The 22,976-nt window shown below is 31.0% G+C and overlaps 8 protein-coding genes across 8 annotated transcripts, besides 2 other annotated features; 3 read left to right on the forward strand and 5 right to left on the reverse strand.

The window, feature by feature from the left end:
- Positions 1-2,289: part of a mobile genetic element that runs on past the window's edge.
- TVAGG3_0703070 (zebrafish ch211-108c17.2-related family) lies at positions 299-1,525 on the reverse strand (the record flags this gene model as incomplete). Its single annotated transcript, XM_001330654.2, has 1 exon — positions 299-1,525. The coding sequence occupies one exon, from the start codon at positions 1,523-1,525 to the stop codon at positions 299-301; it is 1,227 nt and encodes a 408-aa protein (XP_001330690.2).
- Positions 2,290-3,843: 1,554 nt separating the features above from the next.
- TVAGG3_0703080 (uncharacterized protein) lies at positions 3,844-4,246 on the reverse strand (the record flags this gene model as incomplete). The annotated part of the gene is made up of 1 exon (XM_051243459.1): positions 3,844-4,246. A coding segment is annotated over one exon (403 nt), but the record flags the coding sequence as incomplete, so codon positions are not given.
- A 1,864-nt stretch (positions 4,247-6,110) lies between these two features.
- Positions 6,111-7,864: a mobile genetic element.
- A 630-nt stretch (positions 7,865-8,494) lies between these two features.
- Positions 8,495-12,743, reverse strand: TVAGG3_0703100 (uncharacterized protein; the record flags this gene model as incomplete). Its single annotated transcript, XM_001324789.1, has 1 exon — positions 8,496-12,743. One exon carries the CDS (start codon positions 12,741-12,743, stop codon positions 8,496-8,498), a length of 4,248 nt encoding a protein of 1,415 aa, XP_001324824.1.
- Positions 12,744-13,511: 768 nt separating this feature from the next.
- Positions 13,512-14,533, forward strand: TVAGG3_0703110 (protein ubiquitination; the record flags this gene model as incomplete). Its single annotated transcript, XM_001324788.1, has 1 exon — positions 13,547-14,533. The coding sequence occupies one exon, from the start codon at positions 13,547-13,549 to the stop codon at positions 14,531-14,533; it is 987 nt and encodes a 328-aa protein (XP_001324823.1).
- Positions 14,534-17,190: 2,657 nt separating this feature from the next.
- Positions 17,191-18,947, forward strand: TVAGG3_0703120 (uncharacterized protein; the record flags this gene model as incomplete). Its single annotated transcript, XM_001324787.1, has 1 exon — positions 17,213-18,868. The coding sequence occupies one exon, from the start codon at positions 17,213-17,215 to the stop codon at positions 18,866-18,868; it is 1,656 nt and encodes a 551-aa protein (XP_001324822.1).
- A 230-nt stretch (positions 18,948-19,177) lies between these two features.
- Positions 19,178-20,485, forward strand: TVAGG3_0703130 (cellular component assembly; the record flags this gene model as incomplete). The annotated part of the gene is made up of 1 exon (XM_001324786.1): positions 19,178-20,485. One exon carries the CDS (start codon positions 19,178-19,180, stop codon positions 20,483-20,485), a length of 1,308 nt encoding a protein of 435 aa, XP_001324821.1.
- A 343-nt stretch (positions 20,486-20,828) lies between these two features.
- TVAGG3_0703140 (single helix bin domain-containing protein) lies at positions 20,829-21,113 on the reverse strand (the record flags this gene model as incomplete). The annotated part of the gene is made up of 1 exon (XM_001324785.1): positions 20,829-21,113. The coding sequence occupies one exon, from the start codon at positions 21,111-21,113 to the stop codon at positions 20,829-20,831; it is 285 nt and encodes a 94-aa protein (XP_001324820.1).
- A 59-nt stretch (positions 21,114-21,172) lies between these two features.
- Positions 21,173-22,711, reverse strand: TVAGG3_0703150 (lipid binding; the record flags this gene model as incomplete). The annotated part of the gene is made up of 1 exon (XM_001324784.1): positions 21,173-22,711. The coding sequence occupies one exon, from the start codon at positions 22,709-22,711 to the stop codon at positions 21,173-21,175; it is 1,539 nt and encodes a 512-aa protein (XP_001324819.1).
- Positions 22,712-22,976: the final 265 nt, after the last annotated feature.

Here is a 22,976-nt window from a genome sequence, read left to right on the forward strand (position 1 = left end):
CATTATGTTATATGATTGTAATCATATTTTCGTTTCATGTTCAAAAACATTAAAATCATACTAACTATATGAGTATTATATTTAGGAAGCTGATATATAGATATGATAAAATGCTAGGTTTTGTTATTAAGAATATATACTTATCTTTTAGAAAATAATACTTTTATAAAAAATTATATCTTATATAATCTAAAAATTTTGGACAATTAAAAAACATTAATTAAAAATAGAAGGTGAAAGTGTTTATTCAAAGAAGGTGCAAGATTATGATGTTTTGAGGGTGAAATAAATTTAATAATTATTTATGTGATTTAAGAGTAATACGATCATCGGTAGCTTGAAGACCTCTCTTTATAGCTCTTAATGCCGCAAACTTTTTTTGAACTTGCTTTGAATTTTTGAATGCTTTGATTAAATCTTTTGTTGTATCATACATTCTGAAATATCTGTTCATCATTTCTGGCATTGTTGGTAAATTTAACCTGTATCTTATTGCTACAATCGTTTCAAACATACTTTCATTGAAATGCAATATTGTGACTGCCATCCTAATTGGCCAAGAAGCATGCCAATTAATATTTTTATTAGCAAGCATTGCTTTGATATGGTTTATCGATTCAACTACTTGAGTTGAATGAATCTTTTTTACCATATCAAAGATTTTTACGGTATCTTCGAGGAATTTTTTAAGTGTTTTTATAGCAGTTTTATTTTTTGCATATTTCCATGGTTTAATCATCTTGCATTTTTCAGGATCTGGACAAAATTTATGATTTCCGGCATAATGTTTAGCGGAATTCAACCATAAAAACTTCTTTGTTTTAATTGACATATGTGTGTCATTGAGAAGTTGCCTAAGCCAACGCAATAAATTCTTTGAAATGCTAGATAAGATTCTGAATTCTGGCAGTTTGAGCTTTTTCTGTATATTGTTAAGAAAATGTCCAGGATCTCTGTATTCTCTGATACCTTTGAACGTATTTTTGATTGTAGAAACAATTTTGACATCGCCATCATGCACAAAAAAATTTACACGTTTTTCATTATTCCAACGCTTCAGCATTCTTTTTAAGCCTTCAAATTCCATTTCATTTGATTTTCCGTTGAAATTACCTTTGAAATTTTTAAAAGATTTAGATATCACTTCCCAATCTACAATTTTTTTGAGTTTCTCTTCTACAAATTGTACATAGCAAAACATTGCATTTCTTCTCTGACTCCAAGAACCGTCAAACAAAAGTCCCGAACATTTTCTCATTCGAGATTTCCAATAATTAACAGATTCTCTGGCAACTTCTATGATAACACGACCAACCTTTTCTTGGACTCGATGAAATGTAGCTTCTGACGGAACTTTGATGTTATTCAGCATGAATTGAAATTCTGATTGGCAAAATGTAGCGCCGCTCAATAATACAGATAGCACAAATTCAACAGTGTTGACGACATATGGCTCTACCCTATTTTTCGCGCTTTGAACTAAGTTCTTTATACGCTTTGCAACTGCTTTTGTTCGCCGCGGCATGAAAAATGAAGAATAACTTGACGGTTTCTTGAACAAATGGTCGCACATTCAAATATTGTGATGTACGATCAGGATAAAAGAATGTTGTTGCCGTGAATTTAGAAAATAGCAAAATTTCAATTTACGCAATCGAGATATAACTTGATCGTTTGAGCGATAACCATGGCACCCATAGTATTAATGAAAGTACTCATACTTACAATTATTTTCTCCCATAGGAATATTGTTCAATATACTTCACCTATAGAGGAAATCTCGAAATAAAATCGAATTTTTTCAAAAATTACAAAAATCAATTTTTTACAAAGATGTTCGAAAAATAACATTATATACGCATCAAATCAAAGCATTATATGGAGCATTATAATTCTATATATGATTGTCCATCTTGCTGTTGTGCTATTTTTTTTAAACAATAATTTCATTGTTGAAATTAAATTTGCAATTTCAGTAAAAATTGCGACCCATCATTTTGAATATAATTGAATTAATACATTTATTGTAAGAATATTATATACCAAATATTAGACTTCCACATGAATCCTGGTATGATATTATAAGTATTGCAAAATTAGAAAAAAATTTGCTCATGATATACTAAAATTCATGTTTCAAGGTTAACTTATAAATAAAATAAGTTCGAGAAATGCATCACTAAATATTTGAGCTTGTGCACTATAATGCTATATAATAGTCTTCACTGTTTTTAATATATTGACTTTGCTAGACTTGATTTTTTTCATCACCCTAATGAGTGCCCATCCTTAAACCATCAGGAACAATGTAAGTAATTTCATCGTCGAGCATGAACCAAACTCTTCCTTTGTTGACGAAGGCAACGAAATGACCTTGATGATAAGCAATAATGGAATGTATCTTAAATACATACGTTCCATCACTGAGTTGAGTTTTGTAGTTCTTCTTGATCTCAAATTTGTCAAAGAAGACATTTGGATCAGACCAATTCCTCTGAACGTCGACCCAGAGGAATGTTGAGATTTCATTGATATGAGAATCATCTGTGCACATCTGTTTAATTCCTTGATCAATACCTGCTGCACCAAGAGGAATGTGAAGCGAAACCGAATAGAAGCTTTCATCAGGAGTCTCAGTTTGATATTGGAATGTAACGGCAATATCTGGTTTGTTTGCTGATTCCGTAACATCATGTACAATCTTTTGAAATGTGTCATCGGCATCTTGCTGCTGGAAGTATTGCTTGCCGAGTGTTGTGATGAATTGTGAGCATGAAATTGTGTATTCCTTGTGGCGGTAGTGCAACATCTGATCATAAATTTCGGCAAGTGCTTTCACTGGCGTATATTCGACATCTCCCAAATGCTCCATTACATCTTTTCTGAAAGTATTTACGTAGAACAAAACTTGCAAAACGGCATTGACATGGCAGGTAGCTCCCTCATTATGTAATCCTGGAATTGACATTTTTGTTTCGATGTTGTAGATTGCATTTTGTGTTCTTTTAACAAGTATCTTATCAATCTTTTCATATCCAGCTAGTGGAGATGGAATCTTCATTGGAGTTTCTGGAGTTTGGAGATAAAGATCTTTTGGAACACATCTTGGCTTTGGCATTGGGCTTCCTGAACCATTTGGTTCTGGTGTTGCTGCAGCTTCTTTTTCATCTTTTGGAGTGCAAGGAAAATCGCAGTTATCCTTCTCACTGAGAGGTGTGGAATCGATGTGATAGTTATCTAAAGCAAACAATCCTTGAACAATAAGTGGAAGATTGCCTTTTTCACCACGATATCCTATTGCCAAGACACTCCAATTACTTTTATCGCGTGCAAAGCGGCGTTCGACAATTTGGCGATCATGTGCAATCGCATTATTGCGTTTTGTAACTTCTTCGTCATCACCTCTTTGCATAATGACGGCTGTTGGATGGTATTTCTGAATACCGATGTAACCTCTATCTGCAAGAAGTCCTAATGCAACAGATTCAACTCCACGTTGGACATGTAAAAAATCTGAAGCTCCTGATAAATCAAATACTTTCTTATCGTGAACTGAAGCTAAAAAACTTGTATTCATGTGAATTACCTGTCCTAAAGGATTAACAAGAACTTGAACCTTCATACCATTGCAATGGTTTTTAGCATCCCATGAACTTTTACGCTCAGCAAGATCAAGAGGAACGGTAAAAGGAATAGTAGAGCTATCAACTGCAGCAACACATGTTGGAAAGTTATCGAACTCCTTGTCACAGGGAGAATATTGTTTTGGAATGAATTCAGCAATGAAAATTGGGAACATCCTGTTTGTTGTTTTGTTAATGATTTTGCTGAGGTAACTCTGTTTCAAACTAACAATTCCTGACATTTTTTGCAATGGAAGATAAGTGCAATAGTAAGTTAATGTTAGGAATAACGCATCTAATGGATCACAACCGTTTTTCCGACCGCGTCTGGATGAAAACTCATGCTCGCGAACAACATCAACTAAATACAAGAGTTGATCCAAAGAAAAGTTACAAAGGTCTTTGACATTTAAGATTGGGTGTGCCTCAAGGAATTTTTGTAAGCTAAACTTTCTGACAACTTTAAATTCTTCGGCATTAGCTGGTGCTTGATTTTCATCTTCACTTGCGGGCTCTGATTCATCAAGATAAGCTAAGTGCATTTGCATTCTCACGATTTCCTTGGATCGGGTTTTGGACTTCTGGATATCATCCAAGAACTCGGAATCATCCTTGTACTCCATTAATGAAAGTGATATGAACATTTCTTCTAAGAGTTTTCATTCAATTCATGTTTTTAAGAAGTTAGTGAATTAATTTTCATATCTCAGAAATTCGAAAAATAGTTGTTTAACACAAAAATTGATCAAATGCTTCTCTAATTATCTAAATAGCTAAAATTGTAAATTCAAGATATTTGACACAAATTCAATTTTGACGGTTTGAAACAGTGCGTTTATTCTTCCGTTTATTTCTAAAAGCATAGCATTTTTATTAAATATGATTCTAATAATATTTTTGGATTAAACAGATATCTGTGGTCAATTCTATTGATTTTTTTTCCACTCGGAATACATTTTTAAGATATGTAATTTGATCCCACTACTATCAAATGATTAATGCATATAAAAAAAGCAATTACATTTAAAAAAACGAACTATTGAAAAATTGACAGTTGACGGTATAGTTTCAATTTTTTGAATTGATATCGACTATTTTAAAAATGAAACTCTTTTGGAGTTTTTTATGCATCAAAAGGTATTAGTACACACATATATATAAGATCTAGTAATTCGGTTAAGCATTGAAGGTAATTCAAAGGTTTAGATTTTGATATTTGTTTTGTTTGAATACTCTACATGTATATTTAGACTTCATACAAAGTTCCAAAGGTCTATAAACATAGAAAAAATTTAGGATATGGTAATAAATTTGGTTCGTAAAATTGAAAGGAAAATTTTATCTATTCATATATTTAGAACCATCATGTTAAATATATCTATTAATGACTAATATTGCCAAAGGAGAAGGGAAAATTTTATAAAATTTTATCATATTAAGGTATAAAACTATTATTTCCTATATATTTATGAATCAAATAGTAAGATAATCACTCTTTGTTAGACTAAATTAAATGAAAAAAGTCTAAATTGTATGATCGTCTAAACTCAGTATAACCTATACCAAAGCTTATTAATGGCTTATGCAAATATACAGCTGATGTTAGCTTAGTTTTTGACCAAAATACAAAAAAAAATTATGAGTACAATATGATCAAATTTTTATAAAAGCAGCCGAAAACAGCATTCAATTGGAATGGTATTATCAATGATAATCATTCAAGACACTTTTATCAAAAAATTTACATAAATCTTTTTCAAAACAGAGTATTTTTGCAAAAATTTCATCGAAAAGATAGCTTTGTCTAATAAAAATGATATGGTACGGAAAATCTATTGAAAATAATCTGAGGAATTTGAAATTCATTAAAAAGTCTTGAAAAAAGTGAATGCATTCATGAATGTCCCATATCCATTTTATCCTAGTTGTTTCATAATTCCATATTGCCGATTCCTATTCCTGTTTTTGGTGCTTTACTATGATAACCAAATTGATTTGGTTATCATAGTAAAGAGACCATTATCATGCTTAGAATTAATTATGTTTAGGGTCGGTTTATTGGAATAAGGAAGTTTATAATACGTGAACACTTGTTTCCTCATCGAAAAGTCATAACGCATAAAGTCGATGTTTCCTTAGTACAAAAAGTGACATATGACGCTTAACTCTTTATTCCAGATAATGACCATATTTATGGGATTAAAAGTTTAGGAAGCTTCTCCCCAATTCCTTATTGAGTATATCTAAAAATATCAATACATGTGTAACGTATAAAATAATGTGACCCATTCAATTTTAAAAATATTTTCAAAAGTAAAATCGGTTGTTCTTTTCGTTAGTCGATTCAATATAGATCATTTTATTATTCAAAACAATTCATTTTATCATAATTATTCGACCAAGTTTTTAATTTGTGAGGAAGCTTATTGTTTTTCGATTCGTCTAATTTTTAATATTTATTTCACATTTTATTGATTCATCAGCATTGGGGAGAAGCTTCCTAAACTTTTAATCCCATAAATATGGTCATTATCTGGAATAAAGAGTTAAGCGTCATATGTCACTTTTTGTACTAAGGAAACATCGACTTTATGCGTTATGACTTTTCGATGAGGAAACAAGTGTTCACGTATTATAAACTTCCTTATTCCAATAAACCGACCCTAAACATAATTCTAAGCATGATAATGGTCTCTTTTCTATGATAACCAAATCAATTTGGTTATCATAGTAAAGCACCAAAAACTGGAATAGGAATAACCGCAATTAAACAGGAATAGGCAGTGTGGAAACTAGAGAAGACTCAACTGATTTTTTAAGCAACTCTTCTTGCCGATTCAAATCTGCTTTGCTAATCATTGTATATTACTATATTCTGATTAGGATACTTTAACGCTTGATGCATGCACATCATTCTTTTAGCTGATTTCTAAAATACAATCTTCTATTAATTTTGAAATTTCTTCAAAAGTTATAGTAATTCCATAGTTCATTCGTAAAATGTTATTAAATAGCTCTGACTATTCCTTTGCACGCAAAATGAGGTAGTATTTTTTGAATTTTTTACTCAAAATAAAACAAAATCTACCCAATTTTATACCACTAAAGCCTATATTGACACACACATATATAAATCTTTATTGTTATAAGATAAATTTGAAAAAATAAATTTTTTTCCTAAAATGTAAAATTATACTTGTATTCAAAGAAAGTAGATTGTTTATAAGGAAGGTATTATATATTTGGGGAGAAAATCCCTTACAATATACAAAAATATGAAAGAATATTCAATCATCAGGAAAGAGCTTAGTACTAACCATTTGTGAGACGTTCATATAATATCTTTTTCCTTTTTGGGGTTTTTAATCGGATTATCCATTTCCCTGCATTGACTTTAATTCATTCTTGATGATCTGAGTATACATGATCATTATCGAACGTTTGCCATACTCTTCCACAGTTAATGATTGCTGAAAAATGAATAGTACTGAATAACAGCTGGAATTTCATAAGTATTTTGCGTATTTATACTGATTTAAACATGAAATACTCATACAAAATGCAAAGTTTTTAAAAACAATCAATAAAAGATTTTAAATTAGATAAAATATCATATGTCACTTCTTTTTTCATCTGGATAATAAAATTGATAAATTTTTTTCTAATTAAAGATAAAGATGCATTTATAGTAGTCGAAAATTAATTTCTAGACTAAAGCTTGTTTATTGTAACCGTTTTAAGTCTAAATTTATAGGAAATGGTTATTTTATTATGCATTAAAAGTTCTTCTATAAAATTAACATTAAAATCATCTTTCGCCTAAGAGTAATAACAAGGTTATGCAAATTTTATTGAAAATAGTACGAGAATTTTGTTTGAAAATATAATATGGTTAAAAATAGGGAATGGATGTATGAATGTTCCATATTTATTTTATCCGAGTTGCTTCATGATTCCATATTGCCGATTCCTATTCCTGTTTTTGGTGCTTTACTATGATAACCAAATTGATTTGGTTATCATAGAAAAGAGACCATTATCATGCTTAGAATTAATTATGTTTAGGGTCGGTTTATTGGAATAAGGAAGTTTATAATACGTGAACACTTGTTTCCTCATCGAAAAGTCATAACGCATAAAGTCGATGTTTCCTTAGTACAAAAAGTGACATATGACGCTTAACTCTTTATTCCAGATAATGACCATATTTATGGGATTAAAAGTTTAGGAAGCTTCTCCCCATTCTACTTTTTAAGATCGGCTATGCATTGAAAAGAAAGAAATTCATTAGTACAAAAAAGGTTCCATATTTCACTTTAATGACCGATCAAATATATAACACTTCAGGGAAATATGCGTTTTCAAAACAATACCATTACACACCATCGTTTTTGGAGATAAGATGAAATAAATCTCTTTTTTCAAGCTATAATTTTTATCTATTTTTGTAAATAAGATGTGTAAGTGAGTTTTTGCAAAAATTTAGACCGAACATTCATTATCTTTTTCCATCTCATGTTTTGAAATCTTTTTAGACTTATTTCTACATATCTATCAAACTACATAATCGGTACTTATATCATGTTTCTTTTAAATAAACTGTAATCGGTATGTAAAAGTTTTACGATTAATATTAGGGAGCAAAGCCGAAGAATATGTAGTTTGTACATATATAAGATGATTTCCAAATAAGTACTGGTTATTAACACATGTATAATGTTTAACTTCTCATATATATTGTCAATTATTAAGTATTTAATTGAGATTCATGCCAAATTTCATAATATTTTACGACAGATGTGCAATTAAAATAAAAAGTAAATTTCAATATTTCAATATTTACAAAAAAATATAAAAGAATAAAAATTAGAATCAATTGTCGCCTTCATTTAATATTTCATTAAGTATTGCGATTCTTCTAGACAAATCTGCTTGTTTCTCAATGATATTTGCTGTTGCAATTCTTGTATTTCTCTTCATTTTGTCAGCGATGTTATTAGTATTTACTTCAGAGAATTTCTTGACCATTTCTCTTGAATCTCCAACACGTAATAACTCGTCGACATGAGCTTCAACAGCCTCTCTTGTACTTGACGGGAACAAGCCAGGAGTGTGGCAATACTTTGCAATAATTGGAGGCAACCTTGATTGTTTCATTGATGGAATAACTGTTGTTTGAGAAGAATCATTTGTTTCTTGAACGAAGTTTTCTTCATTCTTCTTCTTTTCTTCAGGAATTTCGTATGGACTTAATGAATTCAAGTGTCTTGTCATCTCTTCTCTCAAGTTCTCTGTACTTATTGTGTATTTCTTGCTCATTTCTTCAATTGATTCTTGTCTTCCTCTGAATTCTTGTCCCAAATGAAGAGAAATCTCTTCTCCGACTCTGAGACTTTCCAGTTCTTTCTTGAGTTCTTGCAATAGATTCTTCTTGCGTTCAACACGTTCTGAAACAACTTTCTGACGTGCTTCAAGTCCGCAGAATTCCATGCAATCACTCCTTAATTCACTCACTTCATCAACAGTTTCTTCGTATTTTTTACTTAGTTGTTGCAAATCTTGATGCCATTTCGTGATGTTTTCACGTAATTGCTTACGAAGATTTGTCTGTCTACGCTCTTGCTGTAATACACTGTTCTGTAATTGTTGTAATTCGTGAAGTGAAGTCGAATTTGGAATGTCTCTTTTTTCATCATTTGACAAATTATTTTGACTAAGATTTTGGAGAGATTTCTCTTCAATCAAAGCCTGTGCGATGTCATTCTGGATATCCAGAGAAAGCAATTCTTTCGGTGCACTGATATCTGATTGCGAAATCTCGTAATTTTCATCCAAAATCTTTTCAACGACACTTTTTTGAGAAGAAATGCAGAAATTGATGTAATCATCATTGGAATACTCAATTGCAGACTGCATAGGAAGTGTCGGAGGACGGACAGAGCGAGAGAGAACCAAATAATCAGGGATTATTACAAAAGGAGATGAAAGAGGTACGAAATTGAAGCTCAAAGTGAAAGTTGACAAGAAACTGTTGACATCTGATGAAATGTTCTGGTAAATCATGAACGTGTTCAGAGTGGATATGATTTGGACATAGAATGGATAAACATTCTGTGATTTCAACTTTTCTTTCAAAAGATTTGACAAATTTATGAATTTTTCTTTGTCAAATGTCTCAGGATTGGCCAATTCATCGAATTTCTGTATCAACTCTCCATTCTTTTCATCTTCTTCAAGAACTAATGACACCGCTGTCGATAAAATAGTTTTTGATTTTTTGATGAAGAAGGAAGGATCAGTTCTGTTAAGAATATCAATGATATTGAGGAAAGAGACCTTAACTTTGTCGAAATCTTCGTCATTCATGTTGAAATTAATTTCATCATTCAGAAATCTCTTGATAGAAATGATTTCATGAGCAACAACGTTGTTATCTCCAAAGACACCACATGTATTCATGTAAAGCATCTCTGAACAGAAGAAATCCATGAATTGTTTGTAATTAAACGCTTTCAATGTTGATGATTTCCTCTCCAACGTGTTTATGTTGGTCGATATCAAGTTAATGAGGCCAAGGAACAAGAAACAAAGTATTGAATTTGATATATCTTTTTTGATTTGTCCGAAATCAACGTCGGGGTGGTCAATCGATAGGTTACATACTTCTATGCATATGTTATGTAACACATCCAGTGAAAATCCACCTCTTACGAGTTGATCGAATAATTTATTCAAATCTTGACCGTTTTCTTTAACATTTCCCAAGATTTGGCGGATCTGGACATTCATATCATCAAAGATCTGTTCAGATTTGAAAACAAAGCTATTTCTGAACGAATCAAATTCTTCAATTTTAATTTCCTCAAAATCTGTTTGAATTAAACCCAACTCATGTTTCAAGGGCTTCAAGAACTTATTGAGGTTCTCAAGAGTTTTATCCAATGTCACTTTGTTCTTTTCTAAATCGAAATCAAAGAAATTTCTTAAATATTTGACACTTTTTGCCATTCTTTCTTCTTCTTCAGATCTTTTGTTCATTCTCTCGATAGAAGACTTCAAATTATCAAAATCTTTGAGATATATTGAGGAAATGTCTATACACTTGACCTGGCCGAGATTTGAACATAATATCCAATCTAAAATGGTAGAAAAATCTTTGATGTCACTTTTGTTTTTAAGGTTAAATAAATAATCGATAATTTTCAAAGTATTATCGAATGACAACTGCAGAATTGATTTGAATTCTTCGTTGTCGAAAAATTGATGAAATTCCGAAATTTTTTCTGTTACTTTTTGGAATTTTTCAATTTTATCAAATAATTTTGCGTTTGACATCAAATCTTCCTTGAAACAGATGTGTGAGTATGTTCTTATGTACATGAGGTGCATGGCAGCAGTGTAATCTATCACTCCGCAGAAATCTAGAACGGAAATCCAGTTGTAAGCGTTGGAAATCATATTTAATGATTCGTAAATTTTTCTTGGTTGGTTTTCTCCGAAGAATTCGCAACTTAAAACGATTCTGGAGCATTCGTGTAGGCATTTACGGAATACTGATAAAGAACTGGGACTCCTCAATATGGCATTCAAGTTGAAATAGAAGTTGTTTGAGAAAATTTTCGTAAAATCTGGTTTTCTCATTTCTTCCAAAAGAAAAGTGAACTCTTTATAGAGATCTGGCACGATTAAGTCCTTCTCAGTGATATGGTATCCATCTCCAACTTCATCTACAACACCTTCTGATGGTAATCTCGTCAAAATAGTGTTTAATAAGTCTGATGTGTTCTTATCAATGTTTTCCATGTTGAGTTGGCCGAAATTAGCATGTGCAAGTGATGTAATGATAGGATTCATTACAATTGGAAGCGTTGTTTTAAGTGGCTCGGTTAATAATTTATTAAGTTGGGAAATGAAGTCAAAAGCATGGTCCAATGACTCGTATAATAGGTCTATCTTCTCAAGGCATGCATGGATAAGGTCTCTGTGTGCAAATGCTTTGGTTGTATGCGATCCAAAATTGATTGTATCTGTAGACTTGATCAGGGACTTGATTTGAGCCTGGTTTTGGCGTATTTGGGCGGAGTTTACGGTCGAATTCTTCGGATCGAAGTACGAAACAATGAAAGAAGACAAGTTACTGTAATATTCTCTCATTTCTGAGGAAGTAATACGATTTGTAAGTAGTATTTCGATTCTGTTGGAGAAATTGGCCAATCTGAGCATCTCAAAGTAGATGTCGAGTATACGATATGTCATTGTATATTTTGAATTTTTTCGAAACTCCTCGGAAATGGTCTGTACTTCCTCGTTCGTATGAGCATTTTGGAAGATCGCGAGAATAGTTTCCGGTATCTCTACTTGCTGTTTGATTTTGACAATGGATTCTGCTGGAGATCCAATGATCTCGTTTGCAAGTTCGACCGAAAAGGCTTCTAGTATGAAGAAAGCACGGACTTGAATTGTTTTACGTATCATGTCGTTGAAAATAAGCTCGATTTTCTCTTTGATTTCATCGGAATAATTTTCTGTTGATTGTAAGAAGACAACAGCGATGTCATGCATTTGTCCGAGGTTGTTTATGAGTTTATCAACATCAGAAATCTGTCTTTGGTTGATTAAAGTACGAATAACTTGCTTACATTCTTTCCTTTTGTCTAAGTACTGCTTAAGTGATTTTTCATCGATCGATTGACTTGTTTTCATGATATTGATTACTTCGTTTTTGCCGAAAAAGTACTCAGCGAGATTTTCTGCGTTAAAATGCGAAGAAACACGAGTAATTTCGGTTACATTGTCTCTGTAATATTGAATCAACTCATTAGAGGTTATTTCTTTTGCTTTCAACTTTGTAATTAAGTTATCAATTTCATCAAATTTTGCAAAGAAAGAATCCATTTGCGTTTTAGCGAAGCTGTGATTATAATATAGGATATCTTTGTAATTATGAATAAATTCTGAATAGTTAGCTATCATATCGCATAAAACTGATGATTGTTCAGTAATTATCGATGAGATAGGCTTATTTGTTGTTAGATACTCTGTAATAGAATTCTGCGAGAGTTCTCTCATAGATTTTTCCGAATCCGTAAGTGGATTCCCATCTTGAGCGAGATAACTCATTCTATTAAAAGTGACAAAATTATAAGAACTCATTGTTTTGTTACAACAATGACAGTAACTGAGGCTATTGGCGATTGATTACACAGTAAAGTCTAACAATAGATCATTTTTTCGATTTAAAATCTCATTAAGAGCATATTTTTGAAATAGCCAAAAAATTTCAACTGCATTCTAAGATATTGAGTAATAGCTATTTGACATATAATTTAAATGTATAAATTAAGAAGAAATATTCCCTTTGTTAAACCAATTGCTCTTATTTATTGGGTAATTTAGAAATTCTAGAATTAAAATAGTTTTTTCTCATGTATGATACATACGTTTGGTACTAATATTCAACGCTGTCAGTGATATTCTAGAATATATGTGCTATTTATTGATATTTAGAAGATAAAATTTTTAAAATTTCAAATTCCTTCTGATTATTGCTATACATGAGAAATGCTGAAATTTTTATGATATACTTATTTCTAATAAATTGTTAAATCATGCTAATTTTAAAAATGATTTTCTTACAGCAGCTATAATTGAACATGATGTGCATAATTCCATTCGAACATTTACGTTTTAGCGATATGGAATCATGGTTACTCTCAAAACTTGAGATGAAATTTATTCGAAATATTCAAACTCTATTAATTCGCTGGTATATTAGTATTCGCTTGAACCCTACATATATGATTAAGAGCAGATACTGTGTAGGTAATCGGAGATAAAATGCCAATAAATTCGTAACCGGAGAAGAGATAAAAAAAATTGAAAGAAATCATAAAACTATTGAAATAAAATTTTTGACAATTTCAATGAGCACAAAAAACGAAGTTTTAGGGCAAAATATTGATAGCAAACACAAGAAAATCAGCGATTCGGAAATTTTACCTGAATTCAAACATGCTCATCAAATTTCTGAGCTAATTTGGAAAGATAACGAAAATGAAAATGATAATTTCGACGAAATATCAAAGGAAATTGATGCTAAAATGGTTTCTATCGAATTTGTATTACGAACAATTGATTATGCAGCTACAAAAAGACCAAAAGCAATATCAAGATATGCAAAACTCTGTTTGGAGTTATTAAACAAATACGGACAAAATCTCGACATCAAAAATACCGATATCCGCGTTATGCTTAGTGTTAAAGGCTTCTACAAGGATGAGAAATTTTCAAAAAAAGGTTCCGACGTGACTGGAATCTTCAAAGATGGAACTCCACAGTACTACATATGTTGGGATAGACTTGAAGACTTGAAAAAAGTCATTGATAATCAAAAAGTTGAATTAGATCCATCATTAACAACAAATACTTTGATAGATATCGCTGCAAAGTATGGTTCAAGTAAATGTTTCAAGTACTTGCTTGAAAACAAGTATAAAATTACACAAAGCACACAAGTTTTAGCAGTTGAAGGTGGAAACATGGAAATTTTAGAAATTTTAGAAAAAAATAATGCAACTTTCGATAATTGCTATTCAGCAGCTGTTGACTGCTACAGAAATGATATTGCTGATTGGATCAGTCAAAAGAATCATGTCGGAAAATTAAGTATCGCTCAATGCTTAATTTCATCAAATTATAGGGCTGCATCGTTTTGCATCGCAAATGAAGGCGATATAAATGAAAAATATAACGAAGAATGCCCTCTTTCGATTGCAATTAAAAATAATATTTTTGATATCGTTAAATTCTTTGTCGAGAAAGGAGCTGATGTTAATACAATGTTGTATTACATTGAGAATGAAACAGGAATTCTTTATTTTCTCATGTTAACGGAATTCCATATATATTGATATAATTCAATATCATATTCATGGAGTTCATTTGAAAAATCATGTAATTTTATTTAATTTTATAGAATTCTTAATAATAATCATCGAGTCATTTTTTATATTCATTCAATTCAATATTATTTCTCATAGAGTAATTCTTTATACTATTTATTATGTTCATTTAATACTTATAAGAAAAATATCTCAATTCAATTTCTAATCTCATGAAATTCAATTTATTTGTTAATGAAAGACCTCTTTCACTTGCAATTAAAGCAAATTCGATGGAAATGGTTACTTACTTGATCAGTAAAGGTGTTAATGTCAATATAGAATTAATTCAATTTTATTTTCATTACATTCTTTATTTTTTTCATTATGTTCTATTTATAATCACGAAATTCTCTATCTTATCATTTTATTCCATATATTATTATGACATTCTTTATCAAAAAATATAATTCTAAATTTATTTATGAAATTTTACATTATTTTATAACATTCATCGTTATTTCATTTAATTATTTATTGGTTAATACTATTCTTCATTTGTTTATACAGTTCTTTATTAACTTTTAGATCAATTCTTTATTAATTTATCAAAAAATTCTTTATTTTCATTATGGAATTCATTATTACCTTTATAGATTTCTTCATATATTCATTTATCAGTTCTTTTTAAGTTTAAAGAGTTCATTTTAATGTTCATAAAATTCAATATTATTCTTTCATGGAATTCATTATTTATATTCATTCTATTCATTATTTAACTTATTCTGGAATTCATTTTAATTATTCATGATGTTTGCCCATTAACTTTAGCAGTAGTTCGAAATAACTTCGAAATTGTTAAATATCTAGTTGAAAATGGAGCTGAAGTAAACTCAAAACACAGAGTTCTTTTTTATATTTATTATGAAATCCATTATGAATTCATATAAATGAATATAGCATTCTATATCATATATCATGGAATTCATTTTATATCTCATTCTATTCATTATATTAACTCATACCATTCATTATTTTTATTCATGAAATTCATTTTATTTTTCATGCTTCTCTTTCTGCAAATGTTTCTTCTGCTAGTTCTAGTAATGACTTTACGAATCATTGTGAAAGCTCAGAGAATGACAAAAGTGATCATTCAGATCAAGGAGTTCTTTTTCTAACTCATCAAAACGTTCATTTGATTAACTCATGGAATTCAATATTTTTATTTATGGCGAAATTCTTTATTATAACTCATAGAAAAATTCATTATATAACACTCATGGAATTCAATATTATCTAATACTTCCATTCATTATATTTTAATGGTGATGAAACTGCTTTAACAATTGCAATTGAAAACGAAAACAGGGATATTATCACTTTCTTACTTGCCCATGGTGCAAATCCAAATTTGAAGTTGAACTTCGAATACATTCTTTTTATTATTCATGGAGTAATTCATTATTCCATTATGAAGTTCTTTTTTATTTTCATCAAACAAAAACCATTCTATTTATTATTCATTGGATTCAATTTTAATTCATTGGACAATTCATTATTTGATAATGAAGTTCTTTTTTGCACTTATGAAATTCTATATTATAACTCATGGCAACAAAGTTCTTATTTGTAATCATTCAGTTCTTTTTGGCAATCATAAGATTCATTTTTAAGCCCATTCAATTCATCGTATCAATCATATAGTTCATTTCAACAATTATAGAGTTCATTTTCGTTCTCATCGAATTCATTTTATTTTTCATAATATTTGCGGCTCTGAATGTCCATTAATTATTGCAGTAAAATCAAACAAACCAGAAATAGTTAGTATGCTCATTGACAATGGAGCAAATCCAAATATCATAATAGACTTTAGAGTTCTTTTTTAGATTATTATATTCAATTTTGTGGTTAATGAAGTTCATTATTTAGATATCGAATTCTTTATTAAAATTTATATCGATATTCTTTAGTATTTATTGAAGAAAAATGTCCTTTATCAGTTGCCATCTTACAGAACGACTTAGAAATGGTGAAGCTCCTTTTAAGTAAAGGTGCTGATGCAAATCTTTTTATCAAAAACATTCATTATTTTAATTCATTGGGTTCTTTTTGTTTTTTATGAAGGAATGGTTTTTCATTGTTTTATAAATCCCCTGTATTGATTGCTGAAGAGCTAGAATTGACCAGTATATATGATCTTCTCTCTTCATACGGCAAGAAGTAGCCAATATTAAAAAAATGTGTAAAAAATATTATTAAAAATCCTCTGATTTATTTTTCTCTCAACCATTTCATGAATGAAGCTTTTCATAAGTCATTTCATTATAGTTGTGCGTTCGAAAGGAGTTATTGAATAGATTGATCTATATCATAATATTCATACAAATTTTCAAAGGACTTTTCATCCTTATATTTGAAATAAAAGAATATAAATTGTTCCATACTATTTGCAAAGTTATAACTAAAGCCATTTCGATATGATTAAAAGGATGATACGTTAAGTATTTATTGTATAAAAGGGTGCCTAAATCATATATGTCAGGAATCGATTTTGAAATTAGTTAGTGAAAAACTAATTTACAGAATGTAATAACTGAGATAACTTGATACAGATAGAAAATTCATAATAGTTAGGACAACATAAAATTGAGACCGAATTGAAAGATTATATTTTCAAAAAATTTTATTCAATAAAGCCTTTTGATGGCAAGATATAACTCTATGCGTGAGCTTGCCAGAAGGCTATTTGGAGACATTGTGTCTGAAGAAGAGTTCAATTCAGTCTATACAAGAGAAGGAGTCTTTATTGAAGAGATTCCTTTTGCGGCTCAAACTTTAGTTTGGAGAGCAAGAACTCAGTTTAATAAAAAGAACGATGATAGATTTCATTTATCACTAAATTTAGATCGCGTACACGCGATTGAAACAGTTGAAGACATCACAAAAGAAGAAATGGAAACAATTATTAAACCTGCCTTTGCAAATGCATATCTACACAAAGTGGGAATAACTCCAACAGAACAGGCAATACGTGCTGTTAGCAAAATGTTTAATATTACAGAAAAAAACATTGTAATTCACACTCGAAATAAAGGATACGATAAAGAAGAGATCATAATCAAAGATAAGCCAGATGAATACTTTAGTGCAATTACTAATAGCATCAAACTTGCCAAAAACGATAAAAAATGCGCGACTATTCGAAGAAATATTATTGATGGTTGGAAATTGCTTGACAACATATTTCCTCGCGAGTTTCATGCCCAAAAGCCTAAAGTATACGAACCAGAACCAAAATTTGTTTCTTTACAAATAATTGAAAAAGCTGCCAAAGTTGAAGAAAAGATGCCTTCAACTTTAGTAAAAACGCATAAGCCAAGTAAAATACCTAATCCTTTTGGAAAACCTTGGGAATTTTTCCTTTCCAAAGAAAAAATTGATCAAATTACAATAGATTTCTGCGATAGATTTGATTTTAAGAAGAATTTTAAGTTTCATCCATTAAAAATAGAAGATATTAGGCAAGCATTGACTATTGGAATAGTTCCAAGACTTCTATTTCATGTTGCTAAATACATTCATTCAATTTTTGTTTTAAACATGGAAGATATCAGTCAGTATATAAGAATTAGAGCTCTTTGGATAATATGTCAAGCAAGATTTCCACCAGGAGATTCAGGAATAATTTTATCAATGGTATTAGTTATGTATAAGGTATGTTGTTCAATACTTTTCATTACATGTTCACCTAAGTATTGCATTACTAATGAAAAAGATCTTACAGCAACTGTTTTTCATTTTATTGATAAAATGTTGAATCCTTTTCAAATATTTGATTCAATGAATGATGATGAACGATCAACAAAGGCGAAATTACCACTCAGAGCTCCTAAAAGAAGATCGCAAATTGATATTGCAGAATTAGTGGAGAAATATGATCTCCTTGATGACGATGAGACGATTGCTAGAGCTATGTTAAGCAAAAATGCTCCAGAAATTTTACTTAAGATACTCTCAAACGAAGCTTGGGGAGATTATGATTTTGATGGCTCAGAAGAAGACCAAGATGATGATATCCAGGAAATTCCAATTCAAAGCATCATCAGGCGCGATATCAAAGACTTGAATTGGAAAAATCCAAACAAAGTGGCAGAGTGGATGAAAGTCGATGCAAGTAAACTAAATTTGGAAAACTTCTATCGTTCTCAATCATCAAATAGATTAACAAAAACTCCTGCAAAGAAGAATGTAAGGAAACGAAGTGCAACAACAAAAATTAAACCCGGAGTATCACACCCTTCAGAACTCCGTCTTAAACCTTTAGATTACGCTTCACCATTATTTAGGACACCTAAATAGTTGTATAAGATCAGTTTATATAGTATTATAGGATATTGATATTCATTGTTTTATTGTTTTTTAAAAAACTACTATTGGCTTACAATATTCACATGTTTTAGAGATGGAGTAAATCCATAATATCCAGTTACAACTGATTTTGATTTCAAATCAATAACAATAAGCCCATAAAATAAGGATAAATATGTGACAGTCATAAATAGCACTTCCAAGAAAAGAGCGAAATTGAAAACCGCCTTTTTTGTTGAAATTTCAAATCTTCGAACTCTAAAGAAAAAAATTATAAAAAGAAAAGTGACAACAATAATTATGCTCGATCATCTCTCTAATGAAGAATTCCTTGATCGATTAAATAGAGAGTTTGAGCAGAGCTTTACTATCGCTGTGCGTACGTGTAAAGATATGGATTGCAATGACATGTCTGAGTACGCCGCTAAAAAAGTTTTTAGCTATAACCCGAATTCAAGTATTATCCAGCAATATTTTCCAAAATATACATCAGCAATAGGCGAAATTAGTAAAATAGTCGATAACAACGGCCAGTTATTGAAAGAGAATATTGGTTTAATTAAATCATGGATTATATTAGGACATTGCTACTTAACGCTTGGTGATTTTCCAAATGCGTTCGCATCATATGCGCATGCTCTAAGAGCAAATGCCCATTTAACAGATTATCATTTTTCTTATGGCCTTTCACTAGTTTATTTCCATTTCAATTACCCTGAAAACAGCATTCAACTTCTTAAGCCTCTCATCGCTCATACGCCACAACTCCCCTACTTCGGAGATATGGCATTTCGAGCTGGCGTAATCTGCAGAACCCGCCAACAATATTCGAGTTCAATTTACTACTTTGAACAGATTCTCGATACACCTCCAAACAATTTGAAACAAGAAGATATTCAGTTCCAAATTGCTTATACTTACCAGGTAAACCAACAGCCAGAGAGAGCCGGCGAAATATACGCGCAGTTAGTTGAAAAAAAGCCGAAATCAATCCGCTTGTTACATCATTATTCTCAATATCTCCTATGTCAAAGTAACTTTGACTTGTCTAAGAAAATAGCAGAAGAAGGCTTAAAACTCGATCCTGTTGATCCTGTTTTCAACCTTATTCTAGGCAGAATCGCATTCCGTTCAAAGAATTTCCAAGCTTCGATTGATTATTACAAGAAATGCATAAATTACTGGACCGATGTCGCACAATTTTGGTGTGAGCTTGCTGTCCTTTACCATCAAGAGCAAATGCTTGACGATGCGATGCAGGTTTTGAATAGAGCGTTGTATTACGATCCCCAGCACCAAACAGCATGGAGAAACATTATAGTATTAAAGATACAAAGAAGCGGAATATACGAAGCAAGGCCTCTTATCGACAAAGCTCTAAATACAATTCAATCGTCAAGTTTTCAACAGCAAATAAAACTCGTTGATACAATGACTAATGCCCTTCAATGGGAACCATTTGAGATGAATATTGACTTCGTCCGTGAACCAGAAGCTTTTGCTAGACAGTACATGGGATCTTCTCCAATATTCCCGGGAGAATGCTATGGAGAAAATGGACGGTCTTTTCCAGAACTTGCGAATTATCCAAAATCTTTGTTCGAATAAAATGTTTGATATTTATTCTTCAGAAAAATTAAAAATTTTTGTTCATATATAAAGTAAATGGCAAATCATGTTCAAGAATAGATGTTTAATGCTCATTGATCAGCAAAATCCTGTAAATAAAATATTATTAAACTTAATTCTATAATTGTAAGACGAGAACATTACTTTAAAAAAAATGCATATACATTCTCAGTATAATGATAGAAATTTTTTTTTTGAAAAAACCGCTGTTTGTGAGGAAAATTGAGAACCCCGATACTTTGACAGGTACAGTCTATGATCAGATATTAACATATGGAAATAATCCACATAATTAAAAAAAATGAATAAAAACATTTATCTTTTAGGAAGCATTCTCTTCTTGTTCACCATCAGATAGAATTTCGTCAGGTTGCTGTTGAACTTGCATATTAAACATTCCTGTCCGTGTTAGTTCATTCTCTGCATTTCCAACATCGGTTTCTTCAGAAATTTCAATCGAGTTATCTGAAGAAATATTCTTAGAACGTCTGTATAAAAACACGGCAATAAGTGCAATCAACAAAATAGCAACCAAGCAGCCAACCGTAGCACCAATTATTACACCAGTATTAGAACTAGATTTTGATTCTGAATCTTTTACAATCATTTCTATTGCGATATGAGTTTCTTTTTCTACAATAGTGAGTGTACTTGATTCTACCAATGTTAAATGACCCTAAATATAAGAGTTTTAAGAAGAGAGACAGTTAGGGTAACAGTAATTGTTTCACCACTTCCAGGAACGCGTGTCGGGTCAGGCGACTTTTCAGGAGTTCTTTCTGGTGTAGCGATAGGTGATGGCTGTGCAGTACTAAATGGAGTCATTGCATTAGTAGGAATTACACTGTAACCTGAAAATTCGAACGGGAATGAATCTTTTTCTAATGTTCTTGCTGTTGGATAAACAAGTGATTGTGTTGTTTGTCTTGGTAATCTTGTAACTGGTGTTGCAACATATGTATATTCAGTTGGTTGTTCAACATTGGAAGTTAGCTGATCATCAGTCAATGTATTACTTATTCTTGCATATTTAATTTCATCTGCAATTATTCTTTTAATTGCTTTTCCTGAATCTTCACATACAGGCATAGATCCATTTGTTTGCATTACTGCCCAATTTAGATTTTGTTCGTTACTTTTAACAAAATAAATGTATTGATTAGGAATTGATTGTGAATACTCTGGTTCTTTAAAATCATCATTCATTGATATCCATCCAATATAAGAGTTCAAAAATATCTCATGTCCTCTTCCTTTGTATTCATTTTTATCTTCTTCTTCAGTTGAAAAATCATAAACTTCTAAAGTATCTTTGTCCAAAACAAAGTTATTGAAGAAACAGCAACTTTGTGTATAAAAAGATGCATATGTAGTTGGTGGCTGATCGTCTTTAGGCATTGGTGGACCTCCAAAATACAATGCGCCACCTCCATATCTAATCGAATTTTGATAATTCTTTCGGATATCTTGGGCAACATCTTTATCATCGAAGAAGTGGTTTGTAATGTAATTATTAATGATTTTTTTATCAAAAATGTCTAATCTGTTTGTTAGGCAGCATTCCATACCTCCTCCAAATGATGCGGCACGATTTTGCTTAAATTCACAATGATCTAATATTGCCTCTCTACAGGCTAAGGCCGATAAGCCTCCACCGCATGAGTGTGCCATATTTCCAGTAAATTTGCACTCTTGGAGTACTAACTTGACGTTGAGAGAGTTCTCTACAAGAGAATCTCCTTCATAACAAACGGCTCCACCAAATTTGTAGGCAATATTCTGATTAAAGATGGATTTCATTAAGTAAACTTGGGATTGAAGGCAACAGATAGCTCCGCCTGTTGTTGCGCGATTTGAAGTGAATGTATTGATTTCATTACTCGTTGTAAGAGAAGATCTGAACACGTGAATGGCTCCACCTGATGATGGATCCACAACCGATCCTAAAGCCCAACAATTTGTTACAGTTAATTTATTAATTAAAATATTGCTGAAGTAGAAATGAAACTTTGTTTCCTGTGAATTGATGTTGTCAGTTTCCGATAATTCTCTGGAAATATATAAATTATCGTAAATTTCTTTTATATTTGATTTGGGCATTTTCAAATTCTGAAACGAAGGAGCGTTAGGAATTGTTTCTTGGTCCACGGGAGGATCATCATCAGCAATTGCCAAACTATATAAAATCGGAAGAAAATTCATCATCAAAATATATGAAAAAAAAATTCTGAAAAAAGTTTGAATGGGAAATTGAATTCAATTCAGAATAAAAGATTACATGTCATGTCCATGTATACAATTTTGTGTCATTTAGTAATTTAGCATAAATTGTTTCAATGCTCGAGTTTACACTCATTCTTCTGAAAAGTCTGGTTAAATTTGCATAATTTATTTGAATTAACTCATCCTTAATATTATATTTATCAAGAATTGAGTTCTCAATTTTAAAACTATAAAATTATGTCTGACA

The sequence above is a fragment of the Trichomonas vaginalis genome, chromosome III, assembly GCF_026262505.1.
Source record: "Trichomonas vaginalis G3 chromosome III, whole genome shotgun sequence".
In the NCBI taxonomy this organism is placed as follows: Eukaryota; Parabasalia; order Trichomonadida; family Trichomonadidae; genus Trichomonas; species Trichomonas vaginalis.